General features: G+C 36.7%; 1 protein-coding gene across 1 annotated transcript; it reads left to right on the forward strand.

Moving 5' to 3' along the window:
• The first annotated feature begins 3,962 nt into the window (after window positions 1-3,962).
• On the forward strand, window positions 3,963-6,806 carry LOC137741971 (receptor-like protein 2). Its single transcript, XM_068481689.1, has 2 exons — window positions 3,963-6,345; window positions 6,432-6,806. The coding sequence occupies exons 1-2, from the start codon at window positions 4,160-4,162 to the stop codon at window positions 6,643-6,645; spliced, it is 2,400 nt and encodes a 799-aa protein (XP_068337790.1). The 5' UTR covers window positions 3,963-4,159; the 3' UTR covers window positions 6,646-6,806.
• Window positions 6,807-21,590: the final 14,784 nt, after the last annotated feature.

A 21,590-nucleotide genomic window follows, 5' to 3' on the forward strand; every position in this document is an offset into this window, starting at 1 on the left:
TATGTATACGTGTATACGAGTGATGCTTGCGATCCAAGCCAACGCAGCGCTCTCACGACCTTCTCTCGCTCTCCGTCTTCTCCTCCGTTGAACTGGACTACTACTTCCAGTAGATTGGTGCCAGTGGGAAGGCATCACCTGTGAACAAAATGCTCCATTAATTTCCCTTGATCATGCCTTAAGTAGACCACTGAGTCCAATCTGCTAAGAAGAAAAAAGACAAGTTGGCATGTCAAAGTCAATGTCCAAAACTTCAAGCTTTCTTCGTGTTATTTATTACTAGCCTTCACGTTTACACATGTGCAAAAGATATTTGAGGTATTCAACAATTGCCCTCTTGAACTTATGACCATTAGCCAATTTTCCTCCTGAAATTGTGACTATTAGCCAATTTCCTCCCTCAATTTTAATTTTAGCTAATTTCCCCCCTTAATTGTCATAATTAATCAACTTCCCCCCTCAACTTTCATTTAGCCAATTTCCCCTCTCAACTCTCATAATTAGTCAATTTGCACCTTACTGTTATTTTTTTTTAATTAGATCATAATTAAACAAGTGTGTGTAAGAAACTAAATAAGATATATGTTAATCATGTTCCTATCTTTATCCTATTACAAATAGATTAAAATTTAGAATTTTACAATTTATCATAGATAGTATTATTAGTCATAATAAATCAGTACGGAGTAATTTTATTTGATTTTTTACTATACAAAATTGATAACGAAAAGGATTGATGTGTAAATTTTTGTATGTGAATACAATTTTCTTTATAAAAGTGAAAGCTAAGTTCAAGTAAATTGCGGAGAATCGAGCTTTAGTGAAAAAATGGCTAGTCAATTCATAATTTTCGACTCCTTATTAAGAATAACCCATTTTATTGAAATAGGTATGATCCATGAGTTTAGGATTATTATTTCTTCTTCTACATGCTTTAAACCCGGTTCATAACTTTTTCTTATAATCAACCCATATCACATTCTAATTGTATTATGTTTTTGTACATTTTACCCTATATTATGCAGGTGAGTTTATGTTAATTTTAGTACTTTGTTGGATGTTATTAGAAAGATTGAAAATTAAAAAAAAATAGATAGAAAATTAAAAAAAAAAAATTTAACAGTAGGGTGCAAATTGACTAATTATGAGAGTTGAGGCGGGTGAAATTGGCCATATTAAAGTTAAGGGGGGAAATTAACTAATTATGAGAGTTAAGGGGGGAAATTGGCCAAAATTAAAGTTGAGGGGGGGGGGGAATTGATGAATACCTTAAGATATTTTTTGAATCACCGTGTGCTACGCGTGATTACATATTTTTTTAATCATATTATTGCTAGCTCATTGTGAGGTTAAGTCCACCTACTCTTCTTAGTGTAGATAATATCGTATGTTAAAAAAAATTCATTTTGACAACTAATTGAATCATATTTTTTATGCACGTGCGAAAGCCCTTTTTTCTAATTGGCACTACGCCTCTTAAGATGTTTTTAACGTGTTTAAAAATAAAAAAAATAATATTTAATAAATAACTGGTTAAATCACATTATTGTTAGCCCATTATTAGATACTAATTATAAATAAAAAAATTTAAGGAAAAAAAATACTGCACAAAAAAAATTAATTATAAAAAGCATTGTTTATATGATGAAAATACCCTTGCATTATTTGATGCATTATTTTGGACTGTTTTTGAACTTTTTTGTTTGGGGGACATTTTTGTGCCCTTTTTTTTTTCTTTTTTTTTTTTTTTTTTTTTTTGTGAAGCCCGTGACCTCAAATGGGGTTGCTGGCTTTATATAGTAGTATAGATATCTTTGCAATTTCAAAGTCAAGACGAAGAAGAACAAGTATAGTTGTTAAATAAGTCACACCCAAGTGTCCTTCTCGCACAGTAGTAGAGAGAAGTGTTGCTCTTGCACCACGACATAAGTTCAAACCCCGTCGGCTTCCTAATTTAACATCTAATCTAACAAATAAATCGTTTGACAAAAAAAAGTCACACATGGTGGACTCGCTTCAATTTTGTATTAACTAATTACTACGCATAATTATGTCATTTTGTTTGGGTAATGCTAGGAAGATCAAATTTCTAAATCAAATGATGTGGATGTTGATGATTGGATTATTAGTTAAGTGTTGATTAACGTGCTTATTTCCTATTGATGACACATCATTTGGTTTGCAAATTTAATTTAAAATTTTGGTCTCCCTAGCATTAAGTTTTTTTTTTTTATACAAGTGATGGTCAGAGGGAAAAAATCAAGCTCGTTACCTTGACTTATAAGAGCATCTCTCCAATGTAAGTTCTTATTTTTAGGACTCCCACCACTACTTTTGAGTACTCATTTAAGGACTTAATGGGAATCTTTGTGTTCCTAATTTAATGTTTTTATGATTTTACGTGATAATTTGATTAAGTGCACATTTTCTGCTTATATTAACCTTTTTTTTCTTAAAGCACTAAAATCTTCAATCAAGATTGTGAGCCCCGTTTTTCACTCAAGGTGCACATTTTTTTGTTTATGTTAACCATTTTTTAATGGGAACATATTTGGTCATCACTCTAAACTTTGGTGTATGCTCATCATACATTTAATCATTTGCCACGTATCATTTCATTTAATCATGATTATTTTTTTTTTCAAAATTAAAAAAGTAACATTTAATCTGAAAATTAACTAGAACTAGGTGAAAGGACACTTGGAAAATGACTAGGTGTATGGTGAGCATAAACCATAATTATGGTGGTGAGCAAAAATGCACCCGTTTTTAAATAAAGAGCTTTAATGAAAAGGGCTTAAACCAAGATTATTTTAATAAAAAAATAACCCTATAATTTTCTTTAACCAAAAGCACTTCAAAATTAACCATAAAAACATGGGCCGAAATTCAACATGGGCTAGATTATAGAAACCAACAAGGATAAAAATAAGTTTCCAAAATTGCCCCAACACATACAAAAATAAGTTTTCAAAAAGGCGTTGTTGACAATTATCATTGATCCTGGTAGAAAAGATGTGGAGTTATTCTTGATGTTGAAATAACATCTGTCTATTTTAAAAACGGAAACTATGATCTGGCAGCCAGTGGTGGGAGGAGGGAGGGGGCGGCTACCCCTTCACTTGCCAAAAAACAAGTCTAGGAGCTGTCTATTCATGTTGCAGTTTGCGCCCTCGCCTCCAGTCGCCAGTATTCTTTCCCAAAACCATGATTTCGCCCATTTGCTTCAGTGCTTTGTGCTACATTTTGGTTCTCTGGCGGAAGAAATGGAGCATCTGGTCGTGGGAAGCGGGTTTCACTCAGTTTGTGGTTTTGGATTGACGAAGAAAACAAAGCTCTTGGTTTGAAGCAAAATTGCTCTGGTCGCATGGCTTGGGTTTTTTTCTGGGACATGTGGAAGGAAATGGGAGTCCCAATAAATTAGGCCCATTAAACATAACAAACAAGATAAAAAACGTGCAAAAAAAGAGATTTTTCAGTGTGATCATCATACGAGGTGGTACACTACGTGTTTCTATATAAATGGTGGGTTATGTGTGTTAAAAAGTGAATAACTTAAAAATTAAAAATTTTCACCACTTGCATAAAAACACGTAATGCACCATCCGTGTTCCCATTACAACAAAAAATTTCGGGTAAATTACAATTTCATATTCGGGGTCTATTTCAATTCCTTACAACATCTTCAAAACATTTCACTTTCATACCTTAAGTACTATTTTATTTCAAAATAATACATCCGTTACATTTTCCATTCATTGATCTGTTAAATGCTGACTAACTGCCACATATATGTCACGTGGCTGCCAAATATCTGCCACGTGGCAAATAAAATAATTTTTTTTTTTTTTAAAAAACCTGAATTCTCTCAAAAAGAAAAATAAAATAAAATGAAACCCACTATCCTTCCCCCCTCCCCCCAAGTGACCCACATCCCTATCCCTAACCCAAAACCCAAAAACCTGCTACAGCAGCAAGAAGAAGAAAAAGAGGGAGGAAGAAGAAGAAGAAAATGGAGGAAGAAGAAGAAGGAAAAAAAAACCCCAAACCCAGATCCCATTCCTCCCCATAATCCCCACCCGTGCCCACCCTTCCACCCCCCAACACTCTTTCTCCCGCACCACTCTTTCTCGGCAGATTCAGACATATATGCATACCTATGTACGCGTGTAGAAGAAAATACTCTGAACCTGAGATGGATCATCCATTCTCTCATGGCTTCCTTCTCATCCTCTTGTTTTCTTCCGTTACATTCACAATACATGCATGTGATCTAACCGAACGCGGCGCCCTCAAGTCCTTCGCGAGCGCTCTGTCTTCCCCGGCATTGAACTGGACTGCTTCAGTTGATTGTTGCCAGTGGGAAGGCATCACATGTAATCAGAACGGTTGGATCATCCAATTGCGGTTGCCATCCAAGGGCCTCACAGGAGGTACTTTTCCTTCATCACTTGGAAACCTTAAGCTTCTTTCGTACCTCAATCTCTCCCACAATCTGCTTTCCGGCTCTCTTCAAGCCGGGATGTTCTCATCCTTGAGTCGCCTTGAGATTCTTGATTTGAGCCATAACCTTTTCTCCGGAGAAATACCATTGTCTTTATCATCAAGTTACATCCAAATGGTTGATTTTTCGAGCAATCAATTCAACGGAACAATTCCGTCTTCATTCCTCCAGCATGCCTGGAATTTGAGCAGTTTGAATGTCAGCAATAATCATTTTACAGGCCAAATACCATCCTCTATCTGTCTTCGTTCCTCCTCGCTTAGAGTTTTGGATTTCTCCCACAATAATTTCAGTGGCCCAATTCCTCCCGGACTAGGAAACTGTTCCGAGTTGGAGGTCTTTCGTGCTGGCGACAATACTCTCTCAGGGTCCCTTCCTGCTGATATCTACAATGCTCAGGCACTTCAAGAAATTTCATTATCTACCAATGGGCTTGTCGGACCCATCAGTGAGAATGTTGGGAAGCTCTCCAAATTAAAGCTCATGCGCCTTCATTACAACAGTCTCCAAGGTCATCTGCCCCCATCTTTGATGAATTGCACAAACCTTGTTGAAATAAATCTGGGATTCAACTTTTTTAGTGGGAATATCTCTGTGCTCGATTTCTCTAGACTTACTCAACTTAGTAAACTAGATTGTATAAGTAATAATCTCACTGGTACCTTGCCAATAAGCCTCTACTCATGCAAATCCCTCAAAGCACTTCGACTGGCTACAAATGATTTCGAGGGGCAAATCCAACCTGAGATTCTTCAATTGAAAAACTTGACCTTCCTCTCGCTTTCTCGTAACAGACTCACCAATGTCACGGGGGCAATGAAGATACTCACGGGTTTCAAAAGTCTCAAGGTGCTCCTTCTTTCAAAAAATTTTAAAGGTGAAGAAATGCCAGATGGGGATATAACTGTCGATTCCGGGTTACAAAATCTGTGTGTTTTCAGTTTACTTATGTGTCATATGACAGGGCACATACCTGCATGGATTTCAAAGCTCGGGAAACTGGAAGTCCTTGATTTGTCTTTTAACAGACTCACTGGCACAATACCTGGTTGGTTGGGGACTCTTCCGCATCTTTTCTTTTTGTTGTTGAATGACAACTTGATTTCTGGTGAATTTCCAAAGGAGCTTTGCAGACTACAAGCATTAGTATCGCAAAAGGCTGCGAATGAAACAGGCCATTGTTCTCTTGAGTTGCCTGTCTACTTTCAACGCGGTAATAATGGAACGGTGCTGTCTTCACAGTACAAGTATCTGCCCAACATGCCAAGAGTAATCTCCCTCAGGAACAACAGTTTAAGCGGCAGCATACCCCTTGAGATTGGCCAATTGCAATTTCTTCAACAACTGGATCTAAGCATCAACAACTTCTCCGTCAACATTCCAGACCAAATAGCCAACCTCCCAAAGTTGGAGAGATTAGAACTCAACAGTAACCATCTGTCAGGCGAAATCCCATCATCACTATCAAATCTCCATTTCTTGTCTACATTTACTGTTGCATACAATAATCTTGAAGGACCAATACCAGCCGGCACTCAGCTCCAAGGCTTCAGTGTCTCTGCATACGAAGGGAATCCGAAACTGTGCGGTGCCCCACTTTCAAACCAGTGCTTTCCAAGTAATGGCAATGATGCAGATGAGAATGAGAACAACCAGGATTTGGACGATGATGAGGAGCAAAGTCTATGGTTTGGGTTATCCGTTGTGCTTGGTTTCTTTGTAGGGTTATTAGGATTCTGTTGCCCTTTGCTTCTCAAGAGGACGTGGAGATATGCATATTTCCAACTCCTTGACAATATTCAATTCATGCTCTATATGAAGTGGAGAAGGCTTAGAAGAAGGTAGAGTTCTAGAATCTAGACTCTCTGTTCATTTTTCTTTTTTCAATTTGTTTTCAATTCCTAATTCTTGTTCTTCTTCTTAACAGGAAAGCCCAAGGCCAAGTCCAAGTCCCAAATCAAAAGGACGAAGTTAAAAGCAGCAAACCGGATGGTGAAACCGAGAGTACAAATCGGTCAGAATATGCAAACAACAGTAACTCTTTCATGGTCCCTGACAACTTCCAAACCACCTCTCTCGTCAATGTTCCAGTTAAAGCTCACTGCCCAGAAGATGAAGAAATATTAATGTGTACGGATTGAGCCAGAACTTCTCTAGTGCAAAATATCTATTTAAGAGTAGGATGTTCATTCCCCAATCGGATTGTAAGTTGAATAGCTCTTTTATTTATTTTCTCTCTTTGTTTAGCCAAAATTATGGACCAAACTATCAATCATCAGCTGAAATCACGATGGAAGTTTGATAACATAACATATTAGACGATTTTACACGTGAATAAAGCCTAAGAGTATACATCATATATGTTTAACCACAAAAAGGTATGTCACATAATGAATCAAACTATCCATGAAAATCTCCTCGATTTTCATAAACTTGCGCAATCAGTTTGGTTAAGAAGAAAACTGAAACTAACAAAAGGGTCCTGATTGAATTTGATACTACACATCAAAATCTGTGTATATGCAGAATCATTGAGACGGGTTTATATTTTTTCCGAAAGTAAAACAAAAAAACTAGTGTAAGTTGGGTTTTCACTTACTTCTTCTAGTTTGCACGGGTTGCAAGTCGGAAGTCGTTGAACACGAGCAGAAGCCGAAAATCACAAAGCTCCAACTTTCGCAAGAGTAGGCGGTTCAGGAAATGTGTTACAGTGGCACCTAAGTTCCTAACCCTGCAAATTGGCCATTGTTGGAAACTTGAAAACAATCTGGAAATCTGGAAAAAAAAAAAAAGAAAAAAAGCAAAAGAACACGGTTCAGGAATTTTATCAAACAGTTTATGTGCAATCTCTTTTCAAAAAGTTTAAAACTGCATTTATATTGTGAGCGTAAGATAGCACATTAAGGAAGAAACATGTAAATGCAGCTTAATCGTCTACAAAACAAGCATGCAACGTAACAGTTTTTCTGTTGAAATTTTTGGCAAACAAATGTCTGGGTCTACAATTTGATGATGTCGAAAGAGGTTTTCTTCGGGAAGGTATTTTTGATGAGGCCTAATACACTAGGCTAGCTCACAACTAAGGCGTCGGGAGTAAATTTAACCTCAAAGTAGACTAGAAATAATATGGTTTAAATTCGTTTTTTACGATAATCGAATCTAAAATTCATCATCTCCCTTAGTTAGGATGGGACTAACGAGTATAAGAATTGTGAAGCTTTATATGCATTAGGAGATGTGGCTGAAGAGGCGTGGGCCTTTCTTCTGTTTTATATAACATGCCCTTTATTCAAATGGATTCCATTTTTTTAATAAAATGGGGACTACTTCTGGCCCCATTCTATATTGAATTTTAATGATTCAAATTCTTTATTTTTCGAGTTACATTTCATAGATTATTTTTAAAAAATATTAGTTAAAACAGAAATGTTTGAGATATTTAATTGAGTTGAGTTCAAAGAAATTGACAAACACTATATTTTAAAAAATATTGAAATTTCCTTACGACAATTAAATGGGTACATAGTTTTGGAATGAATTGAATTTTTTTTTTATATGATCTATAAATGAAGACTAAAAAAATAGATAGTTTAAATCGTTGAAGTTTGATGTAAAGTAAAACCTACGACTAATCCCCATTTTTAATATTATAGTATTTTGAATAAAGCATCTTAATCGCGAAAAAAAAAAAAAAAACGCATCTTACCCAACTAAAAAGAAAACAAAATGCTCCATCAAATCCCTTAATCATGACTTAATTAAACCACCGACTCCAATCTGCTAAGAAATAAAGAAAGCAACTTAGATAAGTGGGGCATGTCGATGTCCAAAATTTCAAGCATTCTTGGTGTTAATTATTCTGAGCTTATTTGGATATACTTTTAAAATGACTAAAAGTATTCTTCCTGTTAATTATTATGAGCTCGTTTGGATCTGATTAATTCCCTTAATCATGACTTAATTAAACCACCGAGTCCAATCTGCTAAGAAGGAAAAAAACCAACTTAGATAAGTGGGGCATTTCGATGTCCAAAATTTCAAGCATTCTTCGTGTTAATTATTATGAGCTCGTTTGAATGTGCTTTTAAAATGACTGAAAGCACTTTTAAATAAAATGTTTGTGATATCCGGTCACCAAAATTATTTTTATTTTATTTTTGACGTATTTCGAAGATTTGATTGGAACTAGTTCATTAATTCTTCAAATTTGAGAAAAACAAAGTGAGAGGTACTTTAGTCATTTCCAATTTTCTCGACCTTTTTGATCAACTCTTGAATTGGTTCGGTAGAGTTCGATTCCATGAGCGCGTAGACGTAAACGGATCTTATTTCCGAGTCAGAACGGAAAAGTTAGAGTCGTTTGAAGTTGATGGCATTTTGGTAATTTTACCAAAATGCTATAAATGGGAGTGAAACCTCCAGAAGAGGGGGAGTTTTGGAACCATTAACCCACAAACTTGACCCGCTTGTATCTTCTTCATCCGAGCTTCATTTTGGGTGATCTTGGTGTTCATGGAAAGCTCTTGACGAACCCTACATCTCTGTGGTGTTAGATTTTCCAATTTCTTTTTCATCTTTGCAGTTCGAAGCCACAAAGCCCACGACTTTTCCGGCGGTTTTATCATTTTTCCGGTGATTCCGGCAACCCTTTCCTTCGAGTGAGGTATGAAACTTCATCTACTCTTCATAATCTTCAAGTTGGTATGCTTAGTTTGTGCTTTCGTATTCATTTTAGAGTTGGGTGTTTAGAACCCTAGAAATCCGGTTTTCTCCGGTGAATTTGGACGGTTTCCGGTTAGAATTTATCGTTGGCCTAGCTGTGAAAAGTATTTCCCTTGTTGAGCTCTAGCTACCACGTAAATTTGAGCTCATCTAGTTAATGTTGAAAATTCGGGGTGTCTAAACCATCCATCTTGACTACCACCGCGTGTGGCGGTGCGTGGGATCGTTCACGAGTGTTGTCTAGGTTCCAAATACCTTTTTGTGACCCTGTGAACCTATGTCTAGCTCGGATTCCCAAAATTCAATTATTTGGTGTGGTGATCAATCTGGACCACTACTTGTTTGTGTGATTGACGACAATCCGACCGTTGGATCATAATGAAATTTTAGTATGTTATTCTAGAAACATAATGTGGATTTTGGGAAGTTATGGATCATAAATCTGATATGCGGATCTTCAAGATCGAATTACGTAGAGTGGTGGACCCTATCGTTGATCGAGAGTTGAATTGTTGTCAACATGTCTCATTACATTCTAAATAATAAAATTAGTACGGAAGACTTAAGTGAAGTCTAGTGGCCTACATTGGTTAGAGAGTGACTTAAACATATGTGATATGGTTATTACCTTGATTTCTTATATTGGTATCATCTGTGAATATGACTTGGTTTTATAATGTGAGTTCTATTGAAATGTGATTATATATATATATATATATATATGTATGTATGTATGTATATATTTAGCCATAGACCTATGTTTATTAAACATGATTTGGCTTGTGTACTGATGATGATCATGATATGTGTTTTGATGTGCATATTTGAAAGGTGGTTGATTTGCATAGATGGTATGATATGATGAAATGTGAGTGACTTTAATATATGTGAAAATTAATTGGTTTTATACTTATGTTTCCTATAAATTGTTAATTTTTATATTTAGCCATCAAGGTAGTTTTATGAAGTGGGATTTGATGTGCATATTGGAAATATGGTTTGTTTTGTATGATTGGCTTGATTTGATGAAAGGTGAGGGCTAGTGGTGAACCGTTAACCCATTGTCATGGGGTTTGTTGCTTCGAAACATGTGTCAATGCTCGTTTCATTATTTCATTTCTTGTTTCGTTGAGCCTTTATAACTTGAGTAACTTGATTCATGTGTTGTTTCATTGATTGGTGGTTATGCAATGTACTCCACGATTCCGTTGAGTTATGGTCCGGAATCCTTCCTACTCCACTCCGCGATTCCGTTGAGTGATGGTCCGGATTCCCTCTTACTTCGCGATTCCGTTGAGTGATGGTCCGGGATTGTATCCACCTTCGGTTTCATTGAGTTTGGATTGAGATAGCTTCAAAGATGTAGGCTTCGGCCGAACTGTATCGTTCTAACCCTACTTTTCATTGTGTGCATGAGAATATGGTTGTGAGATGTTGTGATTGTTTCAGGCAAACCGTTAGATGTCTGGGTGACTCCCTCGGAGTTTTCAAAAGTTTGGTATTGATTACTTGATAGGAGCATATTCATGCGACTTAAATGGCTTGTTCTCGTGCATTTACGTTATGTTTCTTTAGTTATTTTAGTACTTTAAGCTATTTTCGTGTGTTTATAGGTCCAAAGGGCTAAAGGAGCAAAAAGATGCATTTTGGAGACTTTTGGAGCACTTTTGGGCTAAGGATGGATAGCTTATGCTTGGAGCCAAAGTGTTGGACGAAATTGAAGACCTAATTGGAGCCAAAGTGTTGGAACCTTGTTCTCTTTAGTTTTAGGACATTTAAACCTTTCCTAATCCCAATCATGCCATGCATAACACACATCCATTCTAACACATTGTCATTGCACATGCATTTCCTTCATTAGTTAACCCACATGCACTTATCACTTATCATCACCACATATCATATCACTTAATCACTTATCACTTATCATCACCACTTAACCACTTATCATATCATAACCACATATCATATCACTTATCACTTATCACTTAACATATCATCCACCTACTTCACCTACAACATCCACCTACTTCACCTACAACATCCACTTCACCTACAACATCCACCTACTTCACCTACAACATCCACCTACTTCACCTACAAATGACATAGCCATATGTTCCCTCCACTACTCCTATAAATACCCTTGCATTCATTCATTCATGGACATCTCATTTCATACACAACACATTACAAACACATTCTCCCTTCCCTAGCCGTGAGCTTCCCATCCATTCCCTTATAATCCAAACACCACTCCTCATCCATTTCCATAATCCCCCAAACCTCACCTTAGACCTTGTGCTACAACAACGAGGAAGATAAGAGGGCCTAAACGTTCATACAATTCAAGTGTGAGTTGTTGGAATGTTTAGGTGTTTCTTTGATTTCAAAGTTTAAATTTAATTCTCTTTGTTTTGTACGTATGAGGAATGGAAGAGAATAGTGCCTAAACGTTCATACAATTCAAGTTTGAGTTGTTGGAATGTTTAGATGTTTCTTTGATTTCAAAGTTATGAGGAACTAAAACCCCCTTTAGCTAGGGGGTGATTCGAAACTATGTTTATATTTGCAATATGAATTGATTACTTTTGGTTGGAATTTCATAAGTTGTGGATTCAATTCGTTTAACTGTTTGATTGATAACTTATTTATGTATGTTCATTGAGATTGCAAGCTTAATTTTCATGCATGAATATGACGCTAGAATATAAGTGAGTTTCACCTAATCGTTATGAACTTATATTCACAAGTAGTGGAGGTTGCTTATAAACAATCGCGTTAAACGAATTCTTGGCATAAGTTTCATGCGTATTCCATAGTAACGAATGCCTCGTCAACACTTATAATTTTCATTGAACTTAATGATCTTTGTTGAATGTATCTATCATGCGTATTCCATAGTTAGGGACTTTGATTAAGAATAATTTGGTTGTAATGCGTATTCCATTCAATCCAACGAATTTAGGGAAATCTGAAAGTTAATTTAAGCGGACCTAATTAACTTGGAGCATTGAGTTTCATAATTTATCGAAAGACCAACTGAGAATCAATCTTGTATGCAAGTGTAACATGTGTGGAGAAGAACCCCTTGGCTATTCCATCATCCATATTTTATTCACATTCATATTTACATTCTGTTTTAATTGCAATTTGTTCATTTAGTTTAATTTTGTCAAAAACCTAAATCCCCCTTTACTTTAATGTCAAATTAGTTAGAAATCAATTTAGTTTGTGTTTTTAAGAGTTTTGAGTCTTTTGAACTTGTTAGAATCTGTTTAGTTTATGTTTTAAAGTATTTTTGAATTCTTTGAGTCTAGTTTAGTGTTTTATATTGTTTTTACGTTTTTAAGTCAGTTTCCAAGAGATTAACAATCCCTCCTAATCCCCGGTCCAGAACGATCCCTACTTGCACCTATACTACAATTTGACAAAAAGAGGGTTTAATTTGTGCGCGTATAAAACTCGCATCAAATTTTGGCGCCGTTGCCGGGGATTAGAAAATTTGCTAATCCCTTGGATTGTTTGTTTCTGTATTGTCTTTTAGATTTAGTTTTTTTTTATTTGTGTTTTGTTTGTTAAGAACAAGATGGCACTTAATAATGCTTCTCTTTTGTCACAACTCATGGAAAGGTCCCAAATGCAAAGAGTTGATATATTTAATCTTCAATCAAGGAATAACGTGTTTTCCAATACTTACAATTCGGATTGGAGTGATCATTCAAACTCTATGTGGTGGGAACCTCAAAATGCTCAACAAGGAGGATATTGGCAGCCACCACAACCTCATATTCAATATGCCCAACCAAATTTAAGTTCGTCAATAAATTATAACCAAAAGCTTGATGAATTAATTTGTTTGGTGCAGGGCTTACAAAATCAAGCCAAGGAGGCTCAACAAGAAGCATATTGGCAACCATATGAGGAGTTCAATACAACACCTATGCAGCCACCACAACCTCCCCCACAACAATTCCAATCAAGTTCAAGTATGTCCATGGATAATGATAAAAATTTTCAATTACTAACCTCTTTGACGCAGGACGAACAAAATCAAGACAAGAAGTTGGGTAAATTGGACGAGCAATTTGGGCAGATTATGGAGTTCATGAAACAAATTCAAGAGCAAAGTGAACTTTCCAACTCAACTATTGAAAACTCGAAGGAAGATTTTGAAATCCATAATGCTATCACTTTGGGAAGTGCTATGGAGGTTGGAGCTGACCTAAAAATGTCCAAACATAGCCTAGAAGTGGATGAAGAGCTCCTAATTGAGGAGGAGGAAGAAGACATGCACACGGCAAGGGTAGAACAACCCTTGCCGCAGCCCCCTAAGCCCTCTAAACCACCCACCACCAGTAAGGACGTCCCAATTCCATGTTATTCTGATGTTATTCCACCCAATGTCCCTTTTCCTAGCAGGTTTTTGATTCCCAACCAAGAAGAGAGTAAAAAGGACATCATGGAAGCCTTCCCAAAGGTGCAAAATGCTATTCAAATTCTTGGTGCAACACAACAAGTTTTAGATGGTGTTGAATTCTTCAAAGGACTTTGTACACCAAGAAGAATGATTCAAGAGAAGGTAGTGGCTGGAGAAGATGTAGAAGGCATCAAAGAGGACAAATTTGAAACCACAATTCCCAAGGAAGTTGGATTTTATGACACGGGACAAGTCATAACTTTCGAAGGGGTGTTTATTCTGGAGTTCATTTTGGAGCACACAGGTAAGCCGCCTCCCCGAATTTCAATTTTCTTTTATACTAACATGTGGTTAATGATTCAGGCACCCAATCTGGAATTTAAACTATTACCGGATCATTTCAAGTATCACCGCCCATTCAAAGATAAATTCCATGCCGTTTGATTTTATTTATGTAAAAAAAAAAAAAAAAAAAAAAAAAAAAAAAAAAAAAGATACTAAACATGGAGAAAGGTGGAGCTTCACAAAGGGCGTTTACTTGAAGCCCCACTACGAGGCTTTGAAGAGGAAGGCATCGGAGCGGAAGGCATCGAAGAGGAAGGCATCGGAGCGGAAGGCATCGAAGCAGAAGGCATCGGAGCGGAAGGCATCGGAGCTAGAGCATTCCAGGCCTCAATACTTGGCCAAGCGCTGGATGAGCCAGGAAAAAGGTGCCTCTGGAGGAAAGACGAAAACCTTTGACGGTCACTGTGAATCCGACCTTCAGATTCTTGCAGCTCATCAAGCTTCCTCTTCATGCCCGCCGAATAGTTATTTGCAAGCACATGCAAACTTCTATTCTCGTACTTAAGCTGTTTGATTTCGTGCTTAAGACTTTCCACCTCTGCCATCAACGATTCCACTTGGCGGGACCGAGCAAGCAGGCGTAGGCCCATGTTGGACACAGAGCTCGCACACTGAACACTAAGTGCGAGGGACTCTTGAACGGCCAACTCATCGGACCGTCCTGACAACAGCCTACTATCTTTTGGAGTGAGGAGGTTTTTAGCTACTATTGTAGCTGTTGTGGCGTCCTGCATCACAGAGTCTTCACCTGAAAGAGGACCGTTAGAAGATAAAAAAGAAGGGCGCCATACATTACCTTGACGGGGCGCAACCGGATCGCTGCTGAGACTCAAATCTAAGCTAAGGTTCGATGAGTTTGCCATTTTTTTCAAAAGTGTTCAAAGAGAAGGGGTGGATGGAGTTAAAAATTTCACAAAGGGCCGGAGTCGAGTTTCAGGAATGGGAAATCTTCAGAGTGTGTATGTTGGCGGTGATCGATAGCTCTATAAAATGCCAAGGCGACGCGTCCACCGATTCAAAGAGCCGGATTTTCCGGCGTAAGTTAGGCGACGCTCCCTCGGCTTTTCAGAAAACGCGTTCAACTTTGTCAAAAGATTTCTGACAAAGCTGAAAACACGTGGAGGCCATCATCGCAACTACACGTCTTTAGCCGACAAGCGCAAAGTTCGGCGACGCTTTCTCTGCTTTTCAGAAAACGCGTTCAGCTTTGTCAAAAGGAGCCGCATCTGCACTACCACGTGTCGTTCAGAAAGAGAAGGGGCGTCGTTCAGAAATCGAAGGGGCGCCTGCTCAGAAATCGAAGAGGCGTATTCAAAGATCGAAAAGGCGCCACTATTTCAAAAAGCCGGAATTGCGGGATCAAAACGTTTGTCGACAAGGGTAAAAAGTACCACCACTTGATATTATCTCTATATATGTCGACCTTCGTCTTTTATGGCAGGGCAAACCTGAAGAAAATGCCCAACTCTCCCTCACCTCTGAGGGTGCACTCCCAGCAAAGCCTTTCAAAATACTCAATTCTTTCTTCTTCCCCAAAGATGATACCAGATGCCTGGAGTACATATGACCCAGGAGGAAACGGCGGATTGAAGCATGTGCTGATTCATTCACCGCTTCTTCAAAGCAAAGGTATCTCATATCATCAAGGTCAAAAGCAAAAGTATCTCATATCATGCTCTTTCCCTGTCTTTTTCTTTGTCCTTGTTCTTACTCGCATGGTAAAGTAAAAGAAGCAATCAACCGGCACTTGGAGTCAATCTTCCGATCTGGAGCCAACTGCCTGGAATCTATTCCTGATTGCTTACCTAGCATTGCTCTCGAGTAGTCATCTTCAACGGTTGATACACTTCCGGAGAAGGGACCACTTCTGCAAAGGGGAGCGAGTAAGGCAAGTGAAAATGATACATTGAAGCATGTGGAGACAAACATAGGCTGAGTTATCCTCCAACCCTTTTCAATACGAATTGGAAAGATTGAACAAAGAAACAGACCAAAAGGGTAAGCTCAGACCTTCGGGGGAGACCAAAAGAACCATCCTGCTGCCCAGTTCAAGAAGTAGCACAAAGGAAAATCAATGATGGGCGGAAACCAGTTCGAGAGTAAGCCTGTGGAATCATCAAGATCAAGCCTCAATGCAATCAACAAAGAGAAGAGGGAATTTACACTCCATAACCAGATTTGCGTCCCTAAACTCTTCTCTTTGTTAATTACATTCTGCCATGTTTAGTATGTTTAGTTGTTGTTTGTGTGTTTACTTATGTTTTGTGTGAATCTATGCTTAAAACATTGAGGACAATGTTTGATTTAAGTGTGGGGGGGGGGGGGGTAACTAAGTATGTTGATGCAAATTCGTTGAATTTTATCACCCATAACTTCAAGTGTTGTTCCTTGCTGTTTTAAATGTTTTTAAGGTGTTTTTAAACTGTTTTAGAGTGTTTTGTTTTATAACTCCGAAAATCACATAAAAATTTGAAAAACATTTTTTTGAAAAGCCTAAAAAGAGTGTTTTGAGTTGTTTTTGTGTCTTAGGGAACCTTCCAACGTTATGATGAGGATTTGGTTTGTAATTGCATGACTGTTAAAAAGAGTTATATACATAGAGAAAAGTTTGATTTACTCTTGGTTTATGCTTAGTTATGGTTATAATGTATGACTTCACATGCAATCATAAAAGAAAAATTCGTTTTTGTAACATGCTTGAAGGAAGGAACTCAAACAAACGCTACAACCCTGTGAGACTCGAGGCATTACCTTCTTTGGAGAGTTATTTTCTGTGATTCTTTGTTTTCTAAAGTTGTTGAATGATCTCATTATTCCTTGCTTGGTTGCTACTTAGAATGCAATTGTATCATGATAGAACTAAATGCTAGAACTTATATCCGTTTCATTCAAAGCATGATATTGAGTTGCATAACATATATCAAGATGAAGTTGTGTAGTTGCCACCATAGCCAAATAGCCTTACTTCCCATATTTCGTATATATTGTAAGTCTTAACACCGTTGAGCCTCGTTTAACCTATTTTCTTTGCTAACCATATCACCCCTTACCTAGCCTAGATTAGGACCATCCGTACCCTTGTTCTTAAAAGATAGTGAGCATGACTTAAATGAATTCCTTTTGAGTACATTTTGCAAGAAAATGAGTGTGGGGGAGTAAAAGTTTGTATGTTTTGAGAGTCAAAAGAAAAAAAAAAAAAAAAAAAAAAATTTGTGAAAAACATATGAAAAAGAAAAACAGAAAAGAAGAGAAAAGAAAGAAAAAAAAAAAAAAAAAAAAAAAAAAAAAAAAAAAAGAGCTTGTTCCCCCTTGTTGTTCAAAAGTTGAGTTTTCATTCAAAAGTGAATTCTACATTAATTCAAATGCTTTGCTCGCTATTTCTTTAAGAACCTTTGTTTTCCATATACCTTCTTTGTTAGCCAAACACCTTTAGCCCCGTTACACCCCTTTGACTTCTATCTTGATCGTTATGTGTTCAATAATGTGGAGTTTGAAATTGATATGAGCTTATGGAATCACTGGTTCTCATTCTAAGTAGTAGCATTCCATTCATGAGATCATATTCATGTCATTATCGTAAATCCAGAAAATGCTTTCCTTGTTATAACATATGTGAGTGTTCGTCTACATGTTTACATCAATCTTCTCACATATAACTAGTGTAGGGTGTGTAGTCAGAAAATCTGTGTGAAAAACGAGTGCATATCTTGTAAGGATTTGAGCAATTTCTCTAAGGCATGTTACTACATTCGAAATGTGTTTTAAATGCTTAATTGTGAACTAGTATGTGGTGACTATGATTAAGAATGTACGTAAGTGTAATGATGGCAAAAATCTGTGGGAATGATGATTTTTAACTTGTCATGTGCTTTGGAAATCCCTAAGACGGTTGTTGGAAGGTTTAGGTTGTGTTTTACTTGTTTTGTTTCGTTTGGTTTTGTTTTGTTTTTCTTTCTGTTTTGCTCGAGGACTAGCAAAAGATAAGTGTGGGGGTATTTGATAGGAGCATATTCATGCGACTTAAATGGCTTGTTCTCGTGCATTTACGTTATGTTTCTTTAGTTATTTTAGTACTTTAAGCTATTTTCGTGTGTTTATAGGTCCAAAGGGCTAAAGGAGCAAAAAGATGCATTTTGGAGACTTTTGGAGCACTTTTGGGCTAAGGATGGATAGCTTATGCTTGGAGCCAAAGTGTTGGACGAAATTGAAGACCTAATTGGAGCCAAAGTGTTGGAACCTTGTTCTCTTTAGTTTTAGGACATTTAAACCTTTCCTAATCCCAATCATGCCATGCATAACACACATCCATTCTAACACATTGTCATTGCACATGCATTTCCTTCATTAGTTAACCCACATGCACTTATCACCTATCATCACCACATATCATATCACTTAATCACTTATCACTTATCATCACCACTTAACCACTTATCATATCATAACCACATATCATATCACTTATCACTTATCACTTAACATATCATCCACCTACTTCACCTACAACATCCACCTACTTCACCTACAACATCCACTTCACCTACAACATCCACCTACTTCACCTACAACATCCACCTACTTCACCTACAAATGACATAGCCATATGTTCCCTCCACTACTCCTATAAATACCCTTGCATTCATTCATTCATGGACATCTCATTTCATACACAACACATTACAAACACATTCTCCCTTCCCTAGCCGTGAGCTTCCCATCTATTCCCTTATAATCCAAACACCACTCCTCATCCATTTCCATAATCCCCCAAACCTCACCTTAGACCTTGTGCTACAACAACGAGGAAGATAAGAGGGCCTAAACGTTCATACAATTCAAGTGTGAGTTGTTGGAATGTTTAGGTGTTTCTTTGATTTCAAAGTTTAAATTTAATTCTCTTTGTTTTGTACGTATGAGGAATGGAAGAGAAGAGTGCCTAAACGTTCATACAATTCAAGTTTGAGTTGTTGGAATGTTTAGATGTTTCTTTGATTTCAAAGTTATGAGGAACTAAAACCCCCTTTAGCTAGGGGGTGATTCGAAACTATGTTTATATTTGCAATATGAATTGATTACTTTTGGTTGGAATTTCATAAGTTGTGGATTCAATTCGTTTAACTGTTTGATTGATAACTTATTTATGTATGTTCATTGAGATTGCAAGCTTAATTTTCATGCATGAATATGACGCTAGAATATAAGTGAGTTTCACCTAATCGTTATGAACTTATATTCACAAGTAGTGGAGGTTGCTTATAAACAATCGCGTTAAACGAATTCTTGGCATAAGTTTCATGCGTATTCCATAGTAACGAATGCCTCGTCAACACTTATAATTTTCATTGAACTTAATGATCTTTGTTGAATGTCTCTATCATGCGTATTCCATAGTTAGGGACTTTGATTAAGAATAATTTGGTTGTAATGCGTATTCCATTCAATCCAACGAATTTAGGGAAATCTGAAAGTTAATTTAAGCGGACCTAATTAACTTGGAGCATTGAGTTTCATAATTTATCGAAAGACCAACTGAGAATCAATCTTGTATGCAAGTGTAACATGTGTGGAGAAGAACCCCTTGGCTATTCCATCATCCATATTTTATTCACATTCATATTTACATTCTGTTTTAATTGCAATTTGTTCATTTAGTTTAATTTTGTCAAAAACCTAAATCCCCCTTTACTTTAATGTCAAATTAGTTAGAAATCAATTTAGTTTGTGTTTTTAAGAGTTTTGAGTCTTTTGAACTTGTTAGAATCTGTTTAGTTTATGTTTTAAAGTATTTTTGAATTCTTTGAGTCTAGTTTAGTGTTTTATATTGTTTTTACGTTTTTAAGTCAGTTTCCAAGAGATTAACAATCCCTCCTAATCCCCGGTCCAGAACGATCCCTACTTGCACCTATACTACAATTTGACAAAAAGAGGGTTTAATTTGTGCGCGTATAAAACTCGCATCATTACTTATGAATGATTTATATTCAAGGTTTATAAATTGTGATTGATGGCTGGTTTTATTATTGTATCACATGCTTATATTATTGTCACTCACCCGAGCCTCTCGGCTTATCTGAGTGCCTGATTTGCCATTTTACCAATCCCATAATATTGGCATTGACTTTACATATGACAAGTCTGGGTAGATTATGAGAACGGCTTGATATTTTGGTTCTGTTGAGTGGTCCGGAATCCTTGCTCTTGTTCATTCCGTAAGGTGATCTTAGAATCCTAAATTCGAGTAGATGGGAATTACCCACAATAGATATTGTGAAAATAAATTGGAATTACCATGTTTATTACTCATAATCCAAGTGGGGAATTATATAGATTTTCTTGGTTAATTTGTGAAATGTTACGTTATCACACTGTTTGATTAGCGTAATTAAATGCTAAGATTGTGCATCTTAGATTCATGAATTGATTAATTGACGGGATTGTGGAATGACGTTGGATATGAGTGTGGTTATTATGAGTATTTTAGTTGATTAATATTTCTAGAGAATAATATGTACTTTGTTAATTCTTAAATATGTTACACGCTATGAAATGCGATTTTATGTGGGAAACATGATGAATTATGTGATGGATGAAGTGGAAATGTTAATCGTTATGTGGGATTGTTATGTTGGATATCATTGTTATTGTTATGATTAGACTTGTTGATAAATGTGGCTAGAGAATGGTATTGTGCTTCGTTGGTTCTTTGAAATGATATATGTTGTGAATTGCGGTATCATGTTGCGACATAATGACCTATATATAGATGGAGGGGAAATCATGATTTTCAGGTGGGTTTGTTATGTAACCCTGAGTCTAGTAATTTCATGCTTGTCAAGTTCTATTGATTGATTGAGAAATGTTATGCCTTTCGACTTAATGGGACTGTGATATATGTCAATTATTGTGCATGACAAACTACGAATGGCTTGATCCCTGTTTAGGGTACGTAGGCAGTCTAACAGGAAGGTTAGATGCAGCCATAAGGAATACGAAAAATTACTATGCGATTCGATTATTGAGTTGTGCTTTGCCCATATCCTAGAGGCGGGGTATGATAGAGACGGATTTTTTGATGACGTCATGTGTCAATTCTGGACGTATGTCGGGATTGGGGCGTTACAATGTTTATGTGTTTCTTCTAGGAAACACTTTAAGTGCTTCGACGATTTACTTACATTTTTACTAAAGATTGGTTCTAAAAACATTTTCACCAAAAACGTTTTCAGTCATTTTAAAAGTACATTCAAACGAGTTCTATAACTTTGCAAGAGGAATGTTAAGTAGATTCTATCAAAATGAGATTCTCTCAAAATTGACTTTAAACTCTGTCACTTTATATTTTTGGCACAGTGTTTTGTACCGTTGACACAAGAATTTACTTTAAACTATGAGATGACAGAGAATTTATAGAAAGTTTCATTTTGAGTGATTCTCTTTAGCATTCCACTCTCTTTGCAATTCCAAAGTTAAGATAGAGATAAAATATAAGAAAAACTAATGAAAATGGGTTGAAAACTTTGAGTTTTAACGATAAAGACAAAATAAAAGGTAAAGTGAATACTACCAGAATTGACTTTTAGTGTAAAAATGTGGTTTTTC

Source organism: Pyrus communis, chromosome 8 (assembly GCF_963583255.1).
Source record: "Pyrus communis chromosome 8, drPyrComm1.1, whole genome shotgun sequence".
In the NCBI taxonomy this organism is placed as follows: Eukaryota; Viridiplantae; Streptophyta; class Magnoliopsida; order Rosales; family Rosaceae; genus Pyrus; species Pyrus communis.

Coding starts and splice junctions, on each gene's coding strand:
- LOC137741971 (XM_068481689.1), top strand. CDS start 4,160: ATGTACGCGTGTAGAAGAAAATACTCTGAACCTGAGATGGATCATCCA. Junction 6,346..6,431: donor TGGAGAAGGCTTAGAAGAAG/GTAGAGTTCTAG, acceptor TCTTCTTAACAG/GAAAGCCCAAGGCCAAGTCC.